Raw genomic sequence first — 24,409 nt, forward strand, 5'->3', positions numbered from 1 at the left:
TACCAATCCTACAAGAAGGTCAGGCTGATGTTCCTTAATCACTGGGTGACAAAGTTCTCCCCCATGTCAAATTCCATTGAGCCATAACATACCTTTGATAAGACAATTGGTCCAACAATGAGCATTAACATTTTTCATGTCGCTCTTTTTACAGTTTCATATTTTAACACAAGCCACTCCTTCACCCCAAGTTTGTTTCAGTGCAATCACAGCTTGTGTTATTCCGAATTCCTTCTACGACAGCAAATCCATACCCAACATTAAATCAATATTTGGGTCTAAACAAAACCGCACCCACACCAAAGAAAATTATCTTAATTGAGGTTATTTTAATTTTTCATTCTTTCCCATTTTTAAATCCCATTACTTTCCTTTCATTTAGTGTTGTCAAATACATATGTCCGTGAGTCGAGTTTTTATTCCTAATTTGTACTTCCCAGGACTTCCAATATATTTTTTTTCCAATGCACGAAAACTTTCCATGATTTTATTGATGTAAGAGAGAATTTGCTCAATCGATATTAGGATTTCTTTTAGAGTAATGGACAATTTTATTGTTGTACTCATCTTTTACAGGATGTATAAAGCAAACCGGTCGTAGTCCTATAGTCTTGATAATATCTGAAACCAACATGAGCTCCAATGTGCATCGGCTGTTACCTTAAGCATGTACAACAGAGTCTTGGAGTGCTACAGTTGGTAGGAAACATGGTGTTTTCATCCTTCCCCCTGTTCCATCATTTATGATCTCCATACACTCCCATCCCTCCCATCCACCCGTCTTTCATAAATCTTTAATTCTATCCATCCATCCTCCCAACCAGCCTCCATTCCCATGCAATTTCCTCTACCCATCCGACCACCCCCCTTCCATCCATCCATGCCATCTCCACCCTTTGATTTAATCTATCCCATCTATCCTTCCTTCCTCCTAGCATCAGTCCATCCGTCTATCTATTCTTCATCTTCAATCCACCCACCTATTGAATTTTTTTCTCCAGCTTTAATCCTGTGGCTCCTACCAGTCTTGTCAAAACCCTTAATAGAATACTCACTCTAGAAAGTAAGAAGTGGGGGTAAGAGTTTGACGGTTGAACAGACAGGGTGATATGACGTAATGTGATTATGACTAGTCCTTGTCCTGCTGCTGCTGTGCTGAGTGGACCTGATGACAATGATGGTGCTGCCTTCTTGATGCTGGTCACTGCATGTCTCGATGGTGATGATTATCGTGCGTGATGCTGCTTCTCGTGATGCTGCCGGCTTTCTATTCTGGTGCTGGTGCTGCTGCTCTAGTGCATGCTGGTCATTATGCTTAGCCTGGTGAGTGGACCATGATGCTCGTGCTTGCTGCTTCTAGTGCGGCTCTCTTCTCGTGCTGCTGCTGCGTCTAAGTGCTTGTGCGTGTGCTGCTGCTGATGCTGATGCTGGCCCGTGGGGGGGTCCTGACTGACTGCACTGATGGTGCTGCTGCTGCTGTCCTGTCTGGTCCTGCTGCTGCTGTGATGCATCTGCTTCTATCGTGCTGGCTGCTTCTCTTCTGCTGCGGTTGCTGCTGCTCCTGCTCTCGCCTGCCTGCCCTGCTTCTAGTGAGGGTCCTTATGTCTTCTTGGTGGTGCTTGCTGATCCTGCTCTCGCTCTGGGCCCTGAGATAATGATTATGTGCTGCTGCTTTTTGGCTGATTTTGCAATGTAATGTCATGATGGTTATGACAATGATAATAATATCTGGTCATGTATAATCATATTATTTAGGCTGGAAAAGACTTCTTCTTGCCGACCAAAGACACAATCAATGAGTTATCTCAAAGCAGTGCTGGTGATATCAGGACTGCTATCAATGCTCTACAATTCTGTTGTCAAAGAGGCATTCAAGGTCTGTACTACCAGTTATATAAAACATGGATAGCTCCTAAATTCATCATAAAGAGTCTTTGTTTTTCTTCTCCAGATGTGAGTGAAATACCTTTATCTAAATCTGCAATAAAATCAGGTCATAAGCGCCAGAAAGAATCCAAAGCACAAGAAAAGAAAAGAAAAAAGCCCAAGATAAAGGAATCCCAGTCCAGAAAGACTACTGGTGGGTTATCATACGGTAAAGATGAGAATCAAGAGGAACATGAAACACTGGCTGCTATTGGAGGAAAGGATACAAGTATATTTTTGTTCAGAGCCTTAGGGAAAATCCTCTATTGCAAAAGTAAGAATCATATTGTATCGTATCTTTTTTATTTTTTCTGAAGACTGTTAAAAAAGGCTAACAATCTTGGTAAACTTTTGTGTACCAGGAGATGTTTCTGAATCTGACCAGGAACTTCTTCCAAAACACTTGTCTCACTTAGCAAGAAATGTGCCGCAGTTTTGTCCAGAGGTAGGTTTATTGCTTAGCTACTGTATGAGCTTTCCTAAGACATTTCATGTACCAAAGCCTCCCCCGCAGCTTTCTTAAGTGTCCTCATGCAACAATACAAATTGAAAGGCTGCAGGGGAAGAATACATGTAGTAAGCCATCAAATATTTCACACATATAAGAAATCTGCTTCATATAGTGACAATGAAAGTGACTTTATACAATTTATCTAGGATGTCATTGAACGAGCGCACTTGTCGAGTGAGATGCTTAATCTTTACCTTCACCAAAACTACCTGGATTTCTTTACTGATGTAGAAGACGTGGTGAGTAAAATAGTCAAAAAAAGAATCCAAAGGGAAACGGGCATTTAATCCCGTATACTTCTTGTGAACATAGATATAAACTGTAGACATTACTGATATCAATACCTTTGTTGGCAGGTACTTGCAAGTGAATATCTTAGCGATTCAAACATGATGTCAGTAGAGTGGATGGTAAGAATATCTCCTTTAATCAATGTTGTTTTGGATTTGCGAATCTACGTTTTCAGATTTAGGTATGATGATTTTTTCCCCTGGCCATTCAGAGCCTATACAGTATGTCTAATAGACGCCATCATGGACTAAGTTTACCCAGCGCACAAAAGTTTTTATTTTCGATGCAACACTTCAGCCAACCACAACTTGCGCACTGATTAATCCCAAATATCCTATAGGCGCAGTTCAGAGAAGGTATACTCATAATGCAAGCAATCTGTCTGATATTTCCAGTAATAGAGGCTTTGCACCATCACGTAATGACAGCCATGACAGGAGGCACAGCAATTGAGCCTTTTTTCCCTGGGAAACTGATGTCAATCAGACTTATTAGACCAGATTCAATTGCTCCTGCCTCCTGTCATGGCTGCCATCACGTGATGGTGCAAAGCCTTTATTGTATAAAATAAGGATTACAAATATTAATGGTTACATACTGATTGTTCATAACACAGCATCGTTCATCACTGATCCCCTACATGTCGTCTATTGCTACACGAGGCCTGATGTTTTCTAACACACATCGTGTTGGTTCGTCCTCGTCTGTTGGTGGTGCGTCTAAGGGTGGCTGGAGACCATTACACAAACCACAATGGTTTGAAGTCAACAAAAAGGTAACAATATATTCAGTGATCCATCCAAGGGCAGCTTTATTGGAAAATCAAGTATTGGGTAGGGATACTGCACTAGCTTTGGCTCATCCCTGTGGGGTGTCGAGCTCTATTCCTGGACTCGGCATCACATGTGAGTAGAGTTGTTTTTTCTCCTTTGATTCGAGGGTTTTCTTCGCGTTCTATCTCCACTTTTCCTGCCTCTGCAAAACCCAACGTACTAAATCCCAATAGTCCCTTTCATAGTTCCCTGCTCCATCTTAAAAGTTAGCCGTGCCTTTGCATCGAAGCCAGATGAACAGTGGGCTTCCATTGATAGAGAACAGATATGTAAAAGGATGGTGATGGTTTTGTTTTATTTTCCTAGACTCGAGACAATAATCGAATTGCAAAAGATCTATTTCCAGGTATGGTCAGGGCGTTTGATTGTATTACTGACATCTTAAGTACTTTTTGTCAAATATATGTCGGCCATATTGGGCTCATGCGTTAATGGCTGATGTTGTCGTTCCTGCTACTGTTGTTGCAGTTCTAGTGTTGCTTATGTTGTTGTCGTTGCTGCTGTTTTCGTCGTAGTCGTCTTACCATTGTGTTGGTATCGTGGTTGTTGTTTAAAAGAGTGAGGTTTGGGAAAGCATCAACTGTTTTTTCCTTTAACACTTGTATCGTTTCTCATGCTGTACTTTCTTCAGAACAAACGTGTCCCACAGCAGTTCTCCACACCCAAATCCTGCCTTACCTGGCTATAACGGATGTCACTCTAAAAACACCAGGTATGACCAACAACCTTGCTATGACCTGCTGGATCAGACTGACTCATTTTCTATTTTGCAATTAGTTTATGAGTGGATAGTATGACAGAAGAGAAGGAAAGAGAAAGGGCACAGGGAAGGGAAGTACATAGAAGATGACAAGGACCAAGGATGAGGAATGGAAAAGAAGAAGGTCTTGAGACCAGAATAAGGAGAATATTACGAATATTACGAGAAGGGAGAATCAAGCAAACGCATAGTAGTCATATGGTGGAGTCAATAATATATAACCCCCCCCCTCCACAACTTCCAACAGCAGCGCTCAACATGACAGTCCCTCCCCCGGTAAAAAAGCATGACTGACATAAATCACGGTACCTTTTCACAGGTCAGATCTCGTTCGTGAATCAGATGGGGCGTTACCATAGAAACAAGTCAGCGTTCAGGTGAATATTAGCTTCAATATCCCCCCCACACAACATGCAAATAATTTTACCCTTGGGTTACCTGTGGTCATGTATTTAATGATTATCATATGCCCTGTCTTCATCTCTAAACCCTGAAAAACACGGGGCTGACCTGATAGATCCCGACACTGACTAATAACACGCACACCGTTTGGAATAGGATTCATTTTTAACGTGAATGAAGAAACAAGCCCTGAACTACCCAGGTCAAAGACTGGGGATGAGACTTATTGATTATTGTATTCCCAGGTCATCCTCCAGCACCCTGGACGAGAAGGACTGTGGTAGTGATATAGAGGACGCCGAGCCCACAGACTCGCAAACAAGCGCGTCCAACACCGTGCAAGAGTCAAAAGACATGGAATTAGATGACGTCGAGATACTGAACTCTGAAGATATAGTCATCGAAGATTTCGACGATGAGTGGTAACCATGACAGCAATTTATTATGGAAACAAAGGAGCGCGACTCCAAACACAGAATAGGGTAAGATCTGAGGACCCAATCAGCAGTAGTAACCATACCAACGGTTGCCATAGAAATAAGTGTAATTTATTACGGATTATATTTGTAAAATACATATCGCCATGAAGCAGGGAAGTGTGACTAAAAGATACACATCCTGTCAGTTTGTTGTAAGGTATGAATCGTTATTACAAATAAAAAAGGTCAACACGATGATGACAGTGTTTGGGTTGCCTGTGGTGAACGACGATGGGATACACTTTACTTTAGTAAGCTATTGAACGCCACTGGGGAGATTTTGTCAGACGTTTGTTTGTATTGCAAACCCACACTGCTATTAATATTTCCGTGAAACCGACTCACGAAAAGAGAGTTGCTTACCGACAGAGTTCATGTGGGAACGCTTTATCAAGATTGGTTTCTTACGACCTTTGTTTCTTGTCAAGTAAGTAAACGTCAAGCATTGTCCTATAGTATTCTAACTAAAAGCTTAGTATTTGTATTATTTCTGAGGGTTGCTGACAGGATTGTGACTCGCATTATATTAAGGTTCCCAAGTTACCCTCTGGTTTTGCTTCGATTTATTTTCCTTAATTCTTTGGAAGAATAACGGAGAGAAAGAGACAAATTCTTTTGAAATTGGGGACTGAAGGTTTTGACATGATTGAAACGTGTTTCACTAATAATCACATAACTTATATTCTGGTATTGTTATATTATTTCCAGCAACACTCATACAAAACTCAATCAGCTTTTAAAAATATATCAGCATCTCAGTTTCAAGTGGCTTTTCATATCGAATCATTCGGTGCGACCTTAAAACACGGCAAGTGATCGCATTTGATCATCAGGTAAGATATGACGACGAATGGCTTTTTTCAATGCTATTTATTTCAAATCTGACCAATATTACTAAAAGCTTTTCTTCTATAATAATAATGTAGTTTATAATGGCAATTAAACAACCCCGACTTTTAAATGGCTTCCTCACCTAACCAATCACATTCAGACTCAAAATCGCATCGTCCAATCTCTGGGCTCAAAAGAGAAAACCATTTGAGAGTCGATAGTCTTTTCCTAGAAAGCTGTCTACCTAAAACTTTGATTCTTGAGTTTTTTTCGTTTATCATGAAGTGATCCACTTTTCAAGGACTCCTGAATGACTGTTAGCGTTGACCAGCTATGGACACATGAAGGAAAAAAGATATTAAAAAGGTTCTTAGATATTACGGTTGGTCAATGGTTTTGTATCATAATTTAGTTTTGCCACAGGTTTGAAGTCAATTGTATATGAATGATTGAAATGAATAATAGAGTGGTCATGAAAAGGACCAACAGGTTTAGCTCTTAGTACACGTTTGAACCCCCCCCCCCCCCCCCCCCCCCCCCGCCATCTCAAAAACTCCTCGATCTGCCCTCGAGAAAAGAACTAACGAGTAACTTTACCCTCATACAACAACTAAGACTTATACCTAATATATACAGTCGCCCCATTCCTTTTCCTTGTCGTAGTTTGCTGTTACAGAGCACCAAGGACGATGATGGTTCTTGCTCGTACAGTTATTGTATTGTCGCCCTTCGTAGACGAATGGGAAGACGCAGTATTCGCCTGTGGTTGTTAACGTTATGATACCTATAGAAAACAATTATCGTATGTCACTGGCCTACATTCCACTTCTTGGTTTCAGTTAACAAAGAAACAGCTTTCGTAAAAATAAGGTTTGACTCACCACCAAAGTTCATCTTATTGAAAGAGCTCAAGCCCATACCCCCCCCCCCCCCCCCCCCCGTTATTAAAAAACGTACGTTCTCCTTTTCCAAATGGAATGTTGCCCCATTTCTTGTCTTCGTCGTAGTTCGTTGTTGTAGAGCACCAAAAACGATCGTGATTCTTTAATGTCCATCTATTGTAGTGTTGCCCTTTGTAGACAAATGGGAAGGCACAGTATTCGCCCGAGGTTGTTCTTGAATCGTCTATAAAAAATCCTGAAGCAAAAACAAAATAAATAACTGTAACATGGTAACGAACCAGACAAAGACATGAGTAGTATTTTATTTTTCTATACTTTATAGTCTGTTTCAGTTCTACGATTTGTCTTCTATTACTTCTATTTCTTTACCTTTACAGGTATCATTCTTCCTGTCTTTGTCGTAGTTCGCTGTTGTAGAGCACCAGGGACGTTTGTTACCCTTGGTAATGCAACTTTTGTACTCTTGTCCCTTGTATGTGAAGGGAAACACACAGAAACCTCCTGATTCTGTACTTACACCAGACGAGAAACCTATGAACAGAAAGATGAAATTTAGCACATAATATGGAGAGCCGATGATAAGTTGATGATAAACCGATGATAAACCTGTGACGAAGATCCGTTGAGTGACCTACCATAAGTCGATCAATCAATAAGCTGATGATGACCCAATGACGAATCGACAATGAGTCGCGATGATGTGCCGACGACGAGCCGATGATAAGCCGATTACGATAACACAGCTATTAACGGGTGTGTGCAAGTCTGTTCAGATGGGCCTTAAGTCTATAGAAAGCTAAGGGAAGTAAAGATTCTCACCTGCACAATTCGACCACTTCTTGTCTTTACCGTAGTTGACTGTTGTAGAACACCAGGGAAGAAAGTGAGCTGCGGTAGTACAGCTGTTGTACACCACACCACGGTAAATGAAAGGAAAGGCGCAACTCTCTCCTCTAATTGTCTCCACCCCAGACTTTGCGAAACCTTTAAAACAACGGTCAAAAAAATACTGTGAGACAAACAGCAATGAGAAGCTAGTAAGAGATTACAGAAGTATACTCTTTAAATTATTGGAAGAAAGTCACAAATGCGCAAAAAGTCTAAGTGCCGGATAGGCCATCATATTTATCGCCTCCCTGTAAGGCTTAGAATGTGATCGCCTACATGTAAGGATTTAGGGGGAGGGAGGGGGAAGAAGGGATCGTGCACATGTCTTTAGGCAACTAAGGGTGTTCAGCTATACATTGACAGGTATCAAGGGGTAGATCACACAAATATTATTAAGATGAGAGAGTACCCATAACCCACTGTTGAAGAGGGTCATAAAAAAGGATAGTATACCTCTTGGAGAGGGTCAAGTAATCATTGATAATATGTCGCAACAAAAATCATCCGACCCACTGACCCCCCTCCCCTAAGTCTACAAAAAAATGACCTGTCCATCAGGTCTAGAAATGAATCTGTCACCTGCACAGTTGCCCCACTTGTTATCTGCGTCATAGTTGGCTGTTGTAGAGCACCAAGGACGATTGTGATTCTTGGTAGTACAGCTGTTGTACACAATATCACGGTATGTGAATGGAAAGGTACAGTTCTCTCCTGAGGTCGTCAATTGACCTGAAACTGAATAAATTAACAGAGTGATTTTTTGTTTAAAAAATTAGCTAGAAAAAAGAAATGGAGGCAGGCATCAGCTGCCAACGACCTCTGGGTTGATCAAGGTTAGGGCAAGGCCTATCAAAACCTGAAACAACCATTGGTGTGGGGTGCTTTATCATTTACCCGGAAATTCCGGTTGGAAGAACAAATGGCATGTGTCCCTGATTCCGATTGGAAAGTTCCGGAACTGACTCGGTCTCTAATTGGGGTAATCCACTTTTCCCGCTCTTTTCCTTTCTTCTGGTAGACGCGTGTACCATTTGTCGGAAGTGAAATCCCTGGTCTAAACCCGGGACCAACTCGCACATCGTATTGGGAGCTATCATGTTGACGGGTGTAATGGACTAAAGATAACCCAGAGAAAGCCCAAAGAATTAGTAAATAGGTTAGTTTGGTTAACAATATCACTCCGTTACTTACCAAGAGAAGTGACAAGCGCACTTTGCAGTAGAGCGAAAAGAACAAAATTCCAATGAGCCATGTTGTCTACGAAACGTCAGTGGTACCTGTAGAGCAGTTAACTTATTCCTTTAGCTTTCCGCAGCAAAGAACAAATTGAAGCTTAGCCAAATGAAGAGCCGCCTTTTATATACACGATGTTGTTAACCCATGACCTTCATGCCACTATTGGCTTTGATTCCAGAAGGAACCTGTAGATTGAGGGGCAAAGAATCAGTTGGAGCTTCAGATATACAGGAAGACGTAAGGGGGCAGGGGGGAGGTAGAGAGATGATAAAAGGGGGGACCCTTCAAATTGTATCGATACCCTGCATGAATTAAACAACCGCTCTCGGCTCATTTAACTAGCTCAGTGCACAGATATTCACAGAACGAATTGGGATTTAGCTTGTTATAGACTTTGCAGAGGGAGGAAAACTGTAGAATCCGGAGAAAAACCCTTGAAGCTAGAGGGAGACTGGCCAACAAACTCGACTCGTATTTGATACCAGGAATGCAACCCGAGACCCCAGAAATGGGAGGTTTCCTTGCTCGCTGTAACATGTTTTGCCGTGCCTTGTCTGGCTGTCAGTTTACTGTGTAGGTAACGGTGAAAAACACTTTTTGAAAGGCATAAAAACTAGAAGTAAAAAATCGAAACTTGTATAAAGAAACAAGCAACATAAAAGAGTCAAACAAATTAACCACTAAAACAGAAAGAAAGGTTTTTCGTTGTAGAACAAGATGGAACAAGAATAGTCTCATGGAAAACAGCCAGAGGTTTTACTGTGTACCGCTTTATCTTTAATTGGACCTTGGTGGTTTAATGTTACGGGGGATAATCAGTCATGGTCAGGCAAGATTCAGACAAAAGCGTATAAAATAAAGAAAAGGTCGAGTATATTCATTATAGATTTTAAAATTAAGACTATAACGACAGATTGAAATGAAATATTATATTTCGATAACAATTATGCCATCATCATCTTATGCATACTGATGTCTCAGTGTCGGATCCAGGGAAGGGGTGCAGGGGGTGTGCACCCCTGGTTCGATTTTGTGCCCCTACCTCAAAGATTTAACCAATACAAAATACTGTTTTTTCCCTTTGATTCTAAGGGGCGCACCCCTCACTGGGTTAACTATGTGCACTGCACCCCTCCCTGAACAAATTCCTGGATCCGCCCCGCTGTGTCTCACAGGAAACGATGGTATATTTATAACAGCCCACTTATGCAATTAAGCTAAGTCAAGTTAAGAAACATTAGGTATCATCAGAGGTATCATAGTCATATAAGAATAAAGAAAAACAAACCTTAGAAAAGATTTGTGGTGCATGGTTGAATTTCAGAAGAAGGGTGCAAGACAAAGTCTTTATTATGAACCACACGAAATGCTTGTTTCTAGAATTTGCACATGCATATTTAGAATTTCTCCATTTCTTTCCAAATTGATATTTAAACGTTCATGTTTTAGGGACTACTGGTTTTTAGTTTTTTATATTTTCATTGATTAGCTAATTTAGAAATGTTTCCCCACTCGGTAACCTCAGAATTCAAGATGAGCGATAGACAGACATTTCGTAAAGCGAAAAGAACAAGAAAATTCCAATGATGAGCCATGTTGTCTACGAATCGTCAGTCGGGTAGAGCAAGAAAACTATTCCTTTATGCAGCAAAGAATAAATTGAAGCTTAGCCAAATGAAGAAGCTACTTTTGTATAATGTTGCTTAACCCATGACCTTCATGCAGTTATTGGCTTTGATTCCAGAAGTAACCTGTACTGGACTGATCTAGAGGAGAATTGGAGATTCAGATAAACAGAAAGCGTTAGGGATGGGGGAGGGGAGGGGGGAGGGAGGCAAGGGGGTGTTAATCTATCTAACACAAATGGCTCACTCACTATATACAGACCCCCAACCCTTTCAACCAAAAGCACCAGTTGGTCACGTGGTAATTAAAATAAATCTGAATTTTCAAAACATTCGATCTGCAAAACCCATACTCTCGTACAGCGGACTACTCAGAGACCCATGATGGACTGGATCCGGTCAAGACAATATATGATGATAGTGTTTGGGTTGCCTTTGTAAACTACGTCATATATAGAAGATAATATAGGTAAGTTGTAGTGCTTGGGAACGAGGTTATTCCGGGCAGAAGCCCTTGGAATTAAATTCGGAAAAATTAATTTCGATAATTAATTTTTCCGAATTTAATTCCAAGGGCATCCGCCCGGAATAACCTCGTTCCCAAGCACTACAACTTACCTATGTTATCTTCTACTATTTCATTAGTGCCACGCGGTCCACATACTCTCATCTACGTCATATATATATATGGCCGACTGATTTACAGACGTTTGCTTAGCGGGACCATCTAGAAGAACTAGCTCGACGATGGGTTATACTTTACTTTAGTAAGCTATTGAACGCAACTGGCAAGATTTTGTCAGACGTTTGTTTGTTTGTATTGCAAACCAACACTGCTATGAATATTTTCGTGAAACCGACTCACGAAAAGAGAGTTGCTTACAGACAGAGTTCATGTGGGAACGCTTTGTCAAGATTGGTTTCTTACGACCTTTGTTTCTTGTCAAGTAAGTGAACGTTAAGCATTGTCCTATAGTATTCTAACTAAAAGCTTAGTATTTTAGTATTAGTATTTTATTGCTGAGGGTCGTTGACAGGATTGTAACTTGCATCAGCCACGGAAAGGTCGAAGTTCCAAGTTACCCTGTTCATCTTTTGCTTCGATTTATTTTCCTTAATTTTGAAGAATTAAAAGATGAACCACTTATTTATTCTAGGAAGCTTTCACGGCGCCTCAACGCTAGCCGAAAAGAGAAGAAATTCTTTGGCTTGCGAAGTTGGGGACTGATAGACTTAATATGATTTATGATCACCTAATACTCTGGTATTAGATGTTTGAGGCCATTAGATCGGCATCTAGTTAAAGCATATCGATCATATTACTGGATGGAGCGTAACGCAATGGGAATGCAACAGATTGCAAAAAAATTGGACTTGGAAGAATGAAAAACTTTTCTTTCCTAAATTGAAACTAATACACCTTTTGCTGTTCATTAACCGCAAAGGAATATTCATTGAAGTGAAGAAGCATTGTCATTAGAGCGAACAGGCATACAATAAGGCGAACGGAGTCTCAATAGTGCGATGGAACGTTCATTAAGAAATTTAGCATTGAATTTGACAATCATGAATATGTTTGCGTGGATTCATTAACGTTTTCAAACTTTCATTAGCGTTTTGGTGCAGACAATAAACCACAACACACATTCAATACAGCGTTTTGGACATTTATTTACGCAATACAATATAAGTATATTTTCCACTAGGAAGTGTAGGATTTTAACTGTCTTTTCATTTTTTTTACAAGCCGTGAATATGATTTCGTACAAACAAAGCGCCGTTAGGTATAAATATCAGTCAGTTTTGAGTTTTTTAATCCCTCTTTTTTGGATATTGCTATTGGTTCAACAAATAAACCAACTTCCAAACATAGTTAATAGAGGGGAATGGTTAGGAAACCTATTGTTATCAGGTCTTTGTTCGCTTTTGATGTTGAACCGGTCTTGACGGTGCACAATTTTTGATTTATGCTCATCTGAAATTGCAAAATAAGTAAACATAAACTTTGTCTATGGGATTGTTGTAAGGAATATTCAAATATCTCTTATAGATCTTTAAGTCTTTTGAACTAGCTGCCAAAAGCAAGATTTTTGTCTGTTCACTCAGCCATTGCCAACAATGGTAAAACAATGGTAAAACAAAGGATTGTGCACGGTCACGCTTGAAAAAAGTGAACAAAGACCTATAACAATAGGTTTCATAACCATTCCCCTCCATTAACTATGTTCCAAATGAGTCAGACTAGCGTCTTTTGAGGGCCTATGAAGATCCACAGAAATGCATAAAATGGTACAACCACATGTAAACATATCATCGTCCAAGATGTTTAAATAGAGAACACATTCAAAGATAAATTCCCTTTTTTGTTTTTGAAAATCTACAATCGTAAAAGCACAATACACTTATACACCTTTTGCTGTTCATTAACCGCAAAGGAATATTCATTCAAGCGAAAAAGCATTATCATTAGCGCGAAGAGGCACACAATAACGCGAACGGAGTTTCAAGAGCGCGATGGAACTTTCATTAAGGAATTTAGCATAACATTGGACAATCATGAATATGTTTGTGCAGGTTCATTAGCGTTTTCGAAGTTTCATTAGCGCCTTTGTGCAATCAATAGACAAAACCACACATTCAATAACGGTTTTTGGACATTCATTAGCGCAATACATTATTACTTTACTTTTTACACGGGAATTGTAGGATTTTAGGTAGTGAGTTGATATTTATACCTAACGCCATGTTTTCTATATATTCATGGGTTGTAAAAAATGTAAAGTAAGCTAAAATCCTACAATTCCCGTGTAAAAAGTAAAGTAATAATGTATTGCGCTAATGAATGTCCAAAAACCGTTATTGAATGTGTGGTTTTGTCTATTGATTGCACAAAGGCGCTAATGAAACTTCGAAAACGCTAATGAACCTGCACAAACATATTCATGATTGTCCAATGTTATGCTAAATTCCTTAATGAAAGTTCCATCGCGCTCTTGAAACTCCGTTCGCGTTATTGTGTGCCTCTTCGCGCTAATGATAATGCTTTTTCGCTTGAATGAATATTCCTTTGCGGTTAATGAACAGCAAAAGGTGTATTGTATTGCGTAAATAAATGTCCAAAACACTGTATTGAATGTGTGTTGTGGTTTATTGTCTGCACCAAAACGCTAATGAAAGTTTGAAAACGTTAATGAATCCACGCAAACATATTCATGATTGTCAAATTCAATGCTAAATTTCTTAATGAACGTTCCATCGCACTATTGAGACTCCGTTCGCCTTATTGTATGCCTGTTCGCTCTAATGACAATGCTTCTTCACTTCAATGAATATTCCTTTGCGGTTAATGAACAGCAAAAGGTGTACTGCAAATGCGGTTGTTTTTTTTTTGTTTTTTTTTTCTCTCCTTTGATTATTCGTTTCTTTTCTTCTTTATTTCTTTAATTTTCAACAAAAAATAAATTTGCTTTTGCGGCACGACTTTCTCTGCGATTACCATGTCCCTCCAGTAGATATGAAGTACCAATTCTACATCACTCGAGGAGTGAGTTTCCAGTGAGGTAGGGGGAGGGGTGGTCAGTTATATTTATTCTTAGTTGGCTGGATTGCACCACATCCTATATTTTACGTCAAAGTTTAATCCTAATAAAAGTTTCTAATTATTCATAAAATATAGTTTTCTTATCTCAAAGCCTTAAAGGCTTAGTTTAGGCATTGTCCTTTGTCTTACTACCGCGATAAGATATTGAATACTAAAGATTTTGAGATTTTATGCCCAACTCTTTTACTACCGTCTAAAGTAAGAATTGCACCACTCACAGGCAATACGGATATCGTCATATCTATTTTTAGAATTAGGAATTGCACCACATCCTATATTTTACGTCAAAGTTTGATCCTAATAAAATGTTCTGATCTAATTGCCTATTGTTAAAGGATTAGACTCTTTTTACTTTATGCTTTTGTTTCACCCTAATTGAGTTCTACGAAGTTGACTCATCAAAAAACAAACAATTAAATGACTTGCCCAAGGAAAAAGAGCAAACACGTTTTTCAAAAATCTTTTTTTATTCATTTATTTATAAAACGCTCAATGCATGTGAATACAAAAAAAGTTTAGTTACAGCTCTTTTCATTTTTTAACTAAGTATTATGTTTTGATTGTCAGTATATATTTGTTCAATAGAAACACCCGTCACTTGAAACAATAGAGGACTGTGTTCTGCAAAATAGCGCAGCGCGGTTATTACGTCACGAAATATGATACCTTTCGCGTGACTCAGACAAACAAACCATCTCAGTAGAAGAGGAATGACTGCAAATATAAATACTTCGTATCTAAATCCACTTAAAACAGCTACAAACTTGACTGAAAATGATGGAGTTCCTGGATCCAGGTTTGATGCTGACCCGGGAAACTATACTGTCTACCAGTTAAAGCGTTGGCTTAAATGCAGAGGCCTAAAAGTCACTGGAAAGCGTAGCGAACTGCTCGCACGTGTTCAGGATTGTATAAACGCTGGAAATTACCGCATTCTTGATCCGAGTATAGATGGAGGTAGGTGGCTCGATATTAAGGTATCCAAGGAATACAGCAAGGACGGAAAAATAATCAAAGAGCCAAAGAATAAAGTCCCTGAAATACCTACATCGGGCTGGAAAAACTTTCCATCCAATGACATACCGGCGCAGTTCAACTATGGACACGTTTATTTCTATGCTTTAGAATCACTTCCATCACGATCAGAAAGTGAAGTCGTAGATCAAACGTCTGATGATAGTGATGATGAAGCAAAGGGACACGGACTCGGACATATGACTGACAAGCCTTTCAAGAACGGACGTAAATATGTTGACTCTGGCTTCGTACACGACGTTACTGACAACAAGAACAGTGATTATTATTTCCTTCGCGCGCACGTTTGGCCCTCAATGAAAACAGATCTTCCTCACAACGTATTGATAATTTTATCGATTCAAAGTGGCGCAGTTATACATGCATCGTGTGAGCCATGCAAAGCGTCAGAACTTGGCCGATGCAGCCACGTAGTTGCGGTTTTGCTGTTGTTATTAGACCACGTCAAAGAACACGGACATATCGTAACTACACCATGTACTAGCCAGGAGTGTTCATGGAACAAAGGAAAAAAGAGAAAGAAAAATCCCAAAAGACTCTCAGATGCCAAATATCCCTCCAAAAAAAAGAAAACACAAGTTCAAGTTATAGATTTCGATCCACGACCGCCTCAATACAGACAGGTAACATCGTCAATGACCAATAACTTTGTCTCTCGGCTACAATATGAAAATGCTAAGACCGGGAAAATTTCTATGTGGACGACACAACTGAAGGTTTCATATAATGATTACTCAGTAGACGATATTTGCTTGCCTTTGTTAAGAGAGAAGGTAGAAATCCTTGTTAAGAACTTAACTCCCTCATCACTCACCCAACTTTCTGACACAGAGCAACAGAGCCAAAGTGAAAAATGGCACTCTGAGAGATGGCTTCGACTAACCGCCTCCAAATGCCTTGAAGCTGTTAAGATTGGAAAACTTGTACTTGATGGATCCAAAAGTGCAGCCAGTCGAAGTGCGAAGTTTATATCATCTTACAAATGGAATATGGAGAGTGAAAACTACCAGTCTGTTTGGATGGCAAGAGGCTTAGAAAATGAAGCCGATGCTATATTGAAATACCAAGCTCAAACAAAGCATCAAGTTGTGGCATCTGGATTGTGGGTTAATCCCAAATACCCCTGGCTAGCATGTTCTCCTGATGGTCTTGTGGAAGAAGATGGTTTGCTAGAGATTAAGAGTCTAAAGGTTTTTCATGATCACACTATTCAAAGTGTGATCCAAGAGTCTGTTCTATCACAGGAAGTCATGAAAAGGCAGTGCTTTTACATAAAAGACAACGAATGTCTTTTAAAGCACAGTCATTCATATTACTATCAAACACAAATGCAACTCCTTGTAACAGAAGTGGAAGTCTATCGGGGTATCTTGAATCACTATTACATCTTCCCCAGCAGCAATGTTTCGTACTGACCATTTTGTCAAAAAAAACGACGAGAAAATATAAAGAAACTAGCGAGCGTAATGAAAACCGCTTTACATTTACTATGACCTTTGTGTTCTGTTTGTCTGAGTCATGCGGGGGGTCCGATCTCGTGACATCTATTTTTAGTATAACCGCGCTGCGCTATTTGCGAGTCAAAAAAACCTACTAGATATCAAGACCACGTTTGTAAACAATAGAAGACTCAACAAACACAGTGTTTTGATTGATTTTCATAGTTCAGTCACTACAGCTAAACTCCGAACTACACATTTTGCCAGTCGGGTATCGACTTGGCTATCGCTCTCAATCGTTTTTTCTACTTTATAAAAACGTTTTTACAATCATAGGAGGCCATCAGAGTCTGCGTCAGAAAATAATTGAATCATTCGTCTTGCACTTCAGGATTTTGAGTCATAACAAGAGGTTTTAGCGTATTTGATTTTAAAGAAAGTGTATGCATTAAATTACAGTCTTCGCAACGATAAAACATTTGTTTTGTATTTTTGGCACTGATAACAAAAGGGTGTATGCAAACGTCACACACGACTAATTCGTTTTGAGGACTGTGATACGCTTCGTGCCAACAGCAATTCGGGCATTGTGCCACTGATATCTTTGAAAACGATTTGGGTTCTTGACAAGCGTGACACTCTCTTTCTTCTTCTTCTTCTTCTTCTTCGTCCTCACTCTCCGATTCTGAGTCCTCGCTGTCAAGTTCCTCTTGGGATTCTTCAGCATCATTGTCACTTTCAGTTTCACTATTGCTAACATCCGTATCATAGTTATCCTCTGGTTGCCTGGCAATCAGATCTGCCAATAGTATTTTGTTGCGAATAAGATTCTTGTCCAAATCAAGCTCTGCCAATCCACTGGTAAAAGTCTTGAGCCCTCTTGGGGCGTTAACTTCTGGGTTGTAAGGTAACAAAGCATACTCGATTAATTCTTTCATGTTGGCTAGTGGAATTCTACGTTGATGATGAGTCATTTCTCCATGGGAATTCCAATACAAAATATCTTTGGATGCTACCATGCTATGAAGTAAATCATGTGCCTTTTGTCGCGGTATGCTTTTAGGGAGCTGTCGTGCCATTCGATTGATTTCATTCTCATCCGATTTCGAAAATTGCTCCTCCTCGCTAGAGGAATCTTCGCTCAGCTCGGGTTCTGTAGATTCTTCTTCTGAAACTCTTCTTCTCTTCATGATGACCTCTACTAGTAAAATGAAGTTATTGGCATTTGGCTGGGTTTTTTATAGCAGTAAAAGACTCAGAGCGCTCATTAGAGGAGGCAAGACCTCCCCCATCAAGCCCTCGCCTTTTTGAATCAGAATTTTTTTCTTGGCCTTAAATGGTATTGATCCATGAGCTAACTCTCTTATATCATCCTTGTGCGGTCTCAATCTTTCCTTTTGCCCTTCTGATATGGGAATTGTTCCTTGTAATAAATTATGACAGACCTCACACATTACATGAACTTGTTCGGGAGTGGCTGTTGCAAGCAAAACATTTCTCTGATGCTCTGGGCATTTAGTCAAAAGATGTAAATAGCCAAAGTTATCACGAAGTAAGACAGACATGTTTTCTCTCGGGATGGTTTGTTCAAATGAAATGACAACGGAAAGAACCATCGTATTTGTTATACAACTGGTTCTTTACTATCTATACTAGACTCTACACTAGATTCTACACTAGATTCTACACTAGATTCTACACTAGATTCTACACTAGATTCTACACTAGATTCTACACTAGATTCTACACTAGATTCTACACTAGATTCTACACTAGATTCTACACTAGATTCTACACTAGATTCTACACTAGATTCTACACTAGATTCTACACTAGATTCTACACTAGATTCTACACTAGACTCTAAACTAGACTCTACTAGATTCTTATATCTACACTAGAATCTTATGTAGACTAGAATCCCTGAATTCGTATAAATAGCGCTCCCTATAGGAATTGGCCTCATTCTTCGAAAGACGCACGATGACACGGTTCTGTCCTATTTGCGAAAAGCAGCAAAAGAATTTATACACTCATTTAAGTCGAACCCATAAGTTGGACAATTCGCAACGAAAGTATTGGATCGGTCAAGAACAAATGCGAAAAAGCAGTCATCGATTCACTCCGTACCCATTGCCTCAAAATGTTGAAGATCACACGAAATGTGACAGGTTTCAGTTACTCCATCCGTTCACTGCTCTGGTAGCTGGAATGACTGGATCTGGAATAAAGTATTTCTTGAAATAGCAGTACCGACAATACTTACATTCCTGGACATCGAGCTTAATTTTGAACATGTTTATGGATTTTATCTTCCAAAAAAATACGGCTATATTGATTACAGTAACGGCAAGCTGTTCTGGACAGAATATAATTATATGCCATTGTTCTTTATGCATCCATTCAAACTACACACCAACAGAAATCGCTTAAGTGAATTCTTATTTAAGACGTACGTTTATTATTATGGCGATAAAGTGAGTCAGTGTAGCAATGGTAGTTAATTGAAGGGTATAGGCTAAGTCTCTGTACGCTTGGGAATTGAGACGAGGGTGGTTGCTTATAGGGATGATCCAGTAATAATAAATAATTCTACATACCACTAATAGACCCTTGTTCTAAGGATAAACTCGTGCCCTTTGGGCGTGAGTAGTGTTGGGCATCTGTTTTGTGCTGGGACTGCAGAGGGGCTGGGCCGGACTGCAAATTTGACTTTCAAACATGCCTGATAAATAGCTAAGCGCGCTGATTCTAAAAATAGCTTAAAGATTCGGACAAACATTGCATTCTGTTTAACCGCTACGAGGATTATACGAACCGATTTTATCATTTTTACTTAAAGTTACAATAATAACCCATCAACTGCGATCGGCCGTGAAAATTATCTGCTGAAAGTAAACTTGTAAGTTTGTTTGTCCGAATTTCGCTGTAGCGGACATCTTCTTTCGTTCAGTGGGGACATCTAATTCAGTAATGGGTACACAACGCAAAACGCTCGTCGATTATATCAGCGATTTAATTCTCGATAATCTTGATGTTCTTCAGTTATTTCATTCACAATAGACAGATTTATAATTACGAGCTTCACGAGAAATAAAAAGTTACAAATTAAAAGCCTATATCTTACGGAAAATCAAATATAATCTTGACATACCATATCGTGTACGTATTACGATCGTCTTGCTGCCTGTCCCGGCTTACATCCCATAATTTCAACTTATGAATATTAATAACCTACGCTAATTAGGAAATCAAATAGTTGTCGTCTACATTCGCCTTTGTCTTCGTTTTTATGACTTCACAAAACGAAGCCATAACCGAAACTTTCCGAAAGCCAGTTTTCGGCAAATCGGCAATCAGTCGCAACCAGTGGAATATTCTCTGAGTCAGCATCCATCTAGGTCTGCATATAGAGATTTACCCTGCTAGTTACCTTCTGGAAGGGCGAGATAAATTACTGTGCACAGTAAAGGGAGACTCTGTCTACGTAATTCAATAGCCACGACAAAAGAGTCCAAGTTATAACAAAGAATACAATAGGTTTCTATCGTGACCATTGAATTTATATTGTGCACGAACATTGAGCTGTAGCTGATTCGTCTAAATGTCGATCCGGTTTTCTTGGTAACCAAAGCTTGTCATCTATAAGACACAAATAAATCATATAAGTGGTAAATACGGTATTTGCATATTTGGGTGTTGTTGGGCTCAGTCGTTTAAAGAAGCGAGAAGAGAGTCTTTTATTGAGAAGTTGTCCATTTGATATTTGTAAACCCTACTAAGACTATGACCAAAGGCATTGAGGTATGTATGTAAGCTGTAAATACCTTATGCAATACTTTGGCTGTTTGTGTTGCAAAGCTTGTATGTGAACCTGGAGTACATATTTCTCAAGGACTTCGATTGAAATTCTCTGAGAAAGACTTTTGATATTCAAGATCAATGATGTGCATCAAAACAACCAAGAAATCTGTATTTTAGTTTCATATTTTGGTATCATATTTAAGAGCAACAGAATTCTAGTTAGTTTGCTATTTTATTGTCACGTAAATCTTTATGTAAGTCACTAAATTTACGAGTCTTGATTTTCTGTACGGCGCCCATTAAATTCGATTGACTAGCGGTGTCTAAACATTCAAAATACATAAACTTATTTAGTTTTGATTACCTGCTGGTTTAAGTAAAATTTTAAGTTAATATGATAATATATGGTGATTTTTTTAAAAATTAATGTCATATTTTATTATAGACCAATATATAGATCAATTTTTTGTGCTGGGTCAAGTGTTAGCGAATTAAAGGAATTGTAAATGCGTATTTAGCGTGCCTATATCTTGTTCTGGAAGCACGCAGGATGTTGCTAAGCTTGAGAGAGTCGCATGAGGCGTAGCCAAGTGCAACTCTAGCTTCTTGAGTCCTTAAGCAGCCTCCCGGGTGAATCCAGAACTGGATATAAACACGATAAGCTAACATTGACCATTCCTTAATTCACTAGCACTTGACCCAGCACAAAATATTGATCTGTATATTGGTCTAAGTTATTATCTAATATATGCACAACTAAGCAAACTAACGAAAACTTCATTACATAGCGCACGCTATTCAATCACGTCAGAATGTACTATCCATTTCTGTATGCACACATTTATCGTTGCGGTTATAAAGTGTCTTCTATGATATTAATGCATACATGTGCTATCAATAATGAAATACAAGCCTTTATATTCCTTTCTTTCTCTTGTAGGTGATATTTTTTCTGGTGTGTTTCACTGGACCATCAATCATCCATTGTCATACTGCGGTATATACTTAGTGTCATATATATAAAAAGATATAACTAGCTAAAAACTAGTGTGAGCTGCGTCGGTGTTTCTAATGAAACAGTAATGATGAAAAGGTAAATTATACACCGTGAAAAGATGAAAAAACTTACTGACGTTTCGGACGCTAGTCCTTCGTCGGAGTAAAAGAGGGGCTCTTTTACTCCGACGAAGGACTAGCGTCCGAAACGTCAGTAAGTTTTTTCATCTTTTCACGGTGTATAATTTACCTTTTCATCATTAGTGTCATATATATATATATATATATACACTTGATTGCAGAAAAGTTGTAGTATACATTTATACATATATCTTATGAGATGCAAGATATCGAATAAGATGCAGAATGTAAAAAAGTAACCTATTTGGTCTTATTTATCTTTATGTATCATAAACATTAATTACCACGCTAGTGTTTACTAGCCATCATCTACAATAATAGATTACTGTTAATAACCTGCTTTCTAGCCAGGGACTGATGCAGTAATGTGTGCCACAATATCTGGAGACGTAAAGCTACAACATTATGACCTCACCACTAAATCACTCCCTCCGAAGACAGATCCAGTAAGTATGTTCTCACCTGTAGTCATAGAGTGGTTTCATAGCAGCTGCATATACGCCAAATCAAAATATGTTAACTAGCCTCATGTTCGTGTGAAACACAAAAGCGCTTTCATGTAAAAGAGGCTTAAGTCATCTTTTTTTTATAATATTATTAACAGCACACATTTCCAGGAATTATTTAATATATTTAAGATATGAGTAAATGGTTTGAACCCAGGTGTTAAAGTTTGTTGTGAAGTGTAATCGTACGGGTGAGCGTAGTCTTGAAAAGGACTGTTGGTGGTGGTGACTGACGTTGTGCAAACCTGAGCGGAAGTCATCTTCAGAGTCCAGTGAGAAAACGAGAGACAGTCGATGGTATTTATATATATTAAAATCTAAGATAATACAATAATATAAATAAAGAAATAAATAGATGATTAAATTACATAATAATATTAAGGATGTGTGGCTGTTAAAACCTTCAAGTCAACAACCAGGCAAGTCACCCCAGAACTACAATAGGTATTCAAATTGGTTGCCATATTTCCATTCAGTCTATTAATAGAACAATAGAAAATTTGGCTCCTTAGGAAAATGAAATATTTTGTGATGCAAAAACATCGTTTCTGCCCATGAAACCACTCTTGCAATGCATGCTGGAAATAGTAACCGTAGGCAGATGATAATTTTCTTGAGACAATTGTACTTAGCTTCTGAAGTGAGTGTTGGTTGTATAACTGTTGTTTTTTTTCAGCTTTATAATGGGTATTAATTTTTTTCTTTAGTTACCGCCACAAATAACGTTTATCGATGGGAATTATAAAGATGGAAAAACCACTTGCAGGTGCAATAATTAATAATATTTAAAAGATAAATTAAAACCTTTGAAATTGAACTTTGTTATTGAATATATGTATGTGCAAGCTGAAGTCAATATTGAAGACTGTGTTGGGAACGATAATGATTAATAGTTCCTAAAGTGATGGCAGTGCTGTAGTGATCGATGATGATGATGATGATGATGATGATGATGATGATGATATAGCAATAGTGGTACTGTAAATGCTGCTTAATTATAATGCTGATGTGTTGTCGATGATACATATCAATATAACAATGTTATTGTTGACGATAATGATGTTCAAGCTGCTGCTGCTGTTGATGAGATGCATACTACTAATGTTGTAATTTCCATTAAGGTTTAAGAGAAAGATTGATGCAATTGGAAGTGGCTTAAAAAGTCTTAATACCACTCACTATCTCGTGTTTGCTTATGGGCCAGTTGGTAAGTGATTATAATGATTATACATGTATATATGGTGATGCCAGTGATGTAGCATTCAAGATGGTTATAATTCTATAGCTAATGATGTAAGGATAATGGTAATAGTATTGTTGGTGATGATAATGATGTGATGATGGTGATGGTGATGATGTTAATGTTGATGATGATGGTGATGATGATTATGATGATGATAGTGATCATGATCATAATAATAATAATAATGGGAGGTTCTTATATACTGCATTCAAGGGCGGATCCAGCCAAAATTTTAGGGGGGGGGGGGATAGGTGAGTTTAGGGGGGCTAATTGAGTTTCTTCCGTCAACACAACGGAAAACAATATAAAAAAGCATCATTTTTTCTGCTGAAGGGGGAGGAGGCTTCAGCCCCCCTTTGCCCCCTGGATCCGCCCTTGGCATTTTACCTGGTCTCAATGCACTTGCAATGATGGTGATGATGATGATGATGCTCATAATGATGATGATTATGATGATGGTGATTATGACCTACATCTTTGGATTGACACAAATATTTCACATTCAAAGTACATTGGAATTATCTTGTTTCTGCATTATTTTTATCAGCAGGTAGTAAGCCAGGCTATCATACGTGGAGAGACACAACAGATAAAGAGGTTAATGTACAGATCGCAGAAAGCATTATTGGAGGATCTACTATTGATGCTATGATCAAGGCACATGGTAAAAAAAAAACTATAAATCAAATGATTTATGCTTAAAAAACTAGTTTCCTGTTAGCAAGGGCCAGGTGTAGGCATGAACATCCTGCCTTCAACCCCTCCCCACTCCCACCCCCTCTGTAAAAATCAACATATGAGTTCAGTTTTGTGCATCGTAATGAATAGTGAATGTAGCAATTAGTAGAGTGCAGCCGAGCAAACCTAACAGAAGAGACCTTCACAGGGAGTGATGGTTGTATATAATATAAACATGTGTATGTATTTAAAACTATTCCTTGCAGGTTCTCTGATGACACT

The 24,409-nt window shown here is 38.8% G+C and overlaps 2 protein-coding genes and 1 long non-coding RNA gene across 4 annotated transcripts in view; 2 read left to right on the forward strand and 1 right to left on the reverse strand.

The window, feature by feature from the left end:
* The window catches only part of LOC116288005 (uncharacterized), a 190,352-nt gene that overhangs the window by 7,421 nt on the left and 158,522 nt on the right, over window positions 1-24,409 (forward strand). Inside the window, exon 1 of one of the 2 annotated variants that reach the window (XM_089030776.1) lies at window positions 11,381-11,631. The exons of the other annotated variant lie outside the window; for it this stretch is intronic. The gene's annotated coding sequence lies outside the window, so the exon portion shown is untranslated. Of the gene's footprint in view, window positions 1-11,380; window positions 11,632-24,409 lie in introns of those variants that run through there. 2 annotated transcript variants of the gene reach the window in all.
* LOC148911070 (epididymal sperm-binding protein 1-like) lies at window positions 6,054-9,090 on the reverse strand. Its single transcript, XM_089030778.1, has 7 exons — window positions 9,015-9,090; window positions 8,403-8,558; window positions 7,755-7,919; window positions 7,305-7,466; window positions 6,991-7,170; window positions 6,657-6,817; window positions 6,054-6,364 (listed from the first exon to the last, which is right to left on the reverse strand). Exons 1-6 carry the CDS (start codon window positions 9,073-9,075, stop codon window positions 6,657-6,659), a joined length of 885 nt encoding a protein of 294 aa, XP_088886904.1. The 5' UTR covers window positions 9,076-9,090; the 3' UTR covers window positions 6,054-6,364.
* On the forward strand, window positions 22,028-23,421 carry LOC148911071 (uncharacterized). Its single transcript, XR_016119872.1, has 3 exons — window positions 22,028-22,146; window positions 22,914-22,972; window positions 23,328-23,421. It is a non-coding gene; the product is annotated as an uncharacterized LOC148911071 (long non-coding RNA).

The sequence above is a fragment of the Actinia tenebrosa genome, unplaced genomic scaffold, assembly GCF_029948245.1.
Source record: "Actinia tenebrosa isolate PJP-AT-01 unplaced genomic scaffold, QUT_ActTen_1.0 PGA_scaffold15__27_contigs__length_11533743, whole genome shotgun sequence".
Taxonomy (NCBI): domain Eukaryota; kingdom Metazoa; phylum Cnidaria; class Anthozoa; order Actiniaria; family Actiniidae; genus Actinia; species Actinia tenebrosa.

Coding starts and splice junctions, on each gene's coding strand:
- LOC148911070 (XM_089030778.1), bottom strand. CDS start 9,075: ATGGCTCATTGGAATTTTGTTCTTTTCGCTCTACTGCAAAGTGCGCTT. Junction 7,467..7,754: donor GAAGTGGTCGAATTGTGCAG/GTGAGAATCTTT, acceptor TTCTGTTCATAG/GTTTCTCGTCTGGTGTAAGT. Junction 6,818..6,990: donor TCCATTTGGAAAAGGAGAAC/GTACGTTTTTTA, acceptor TGTTTTCTATAG/GTATCATAACGTTAACAACC.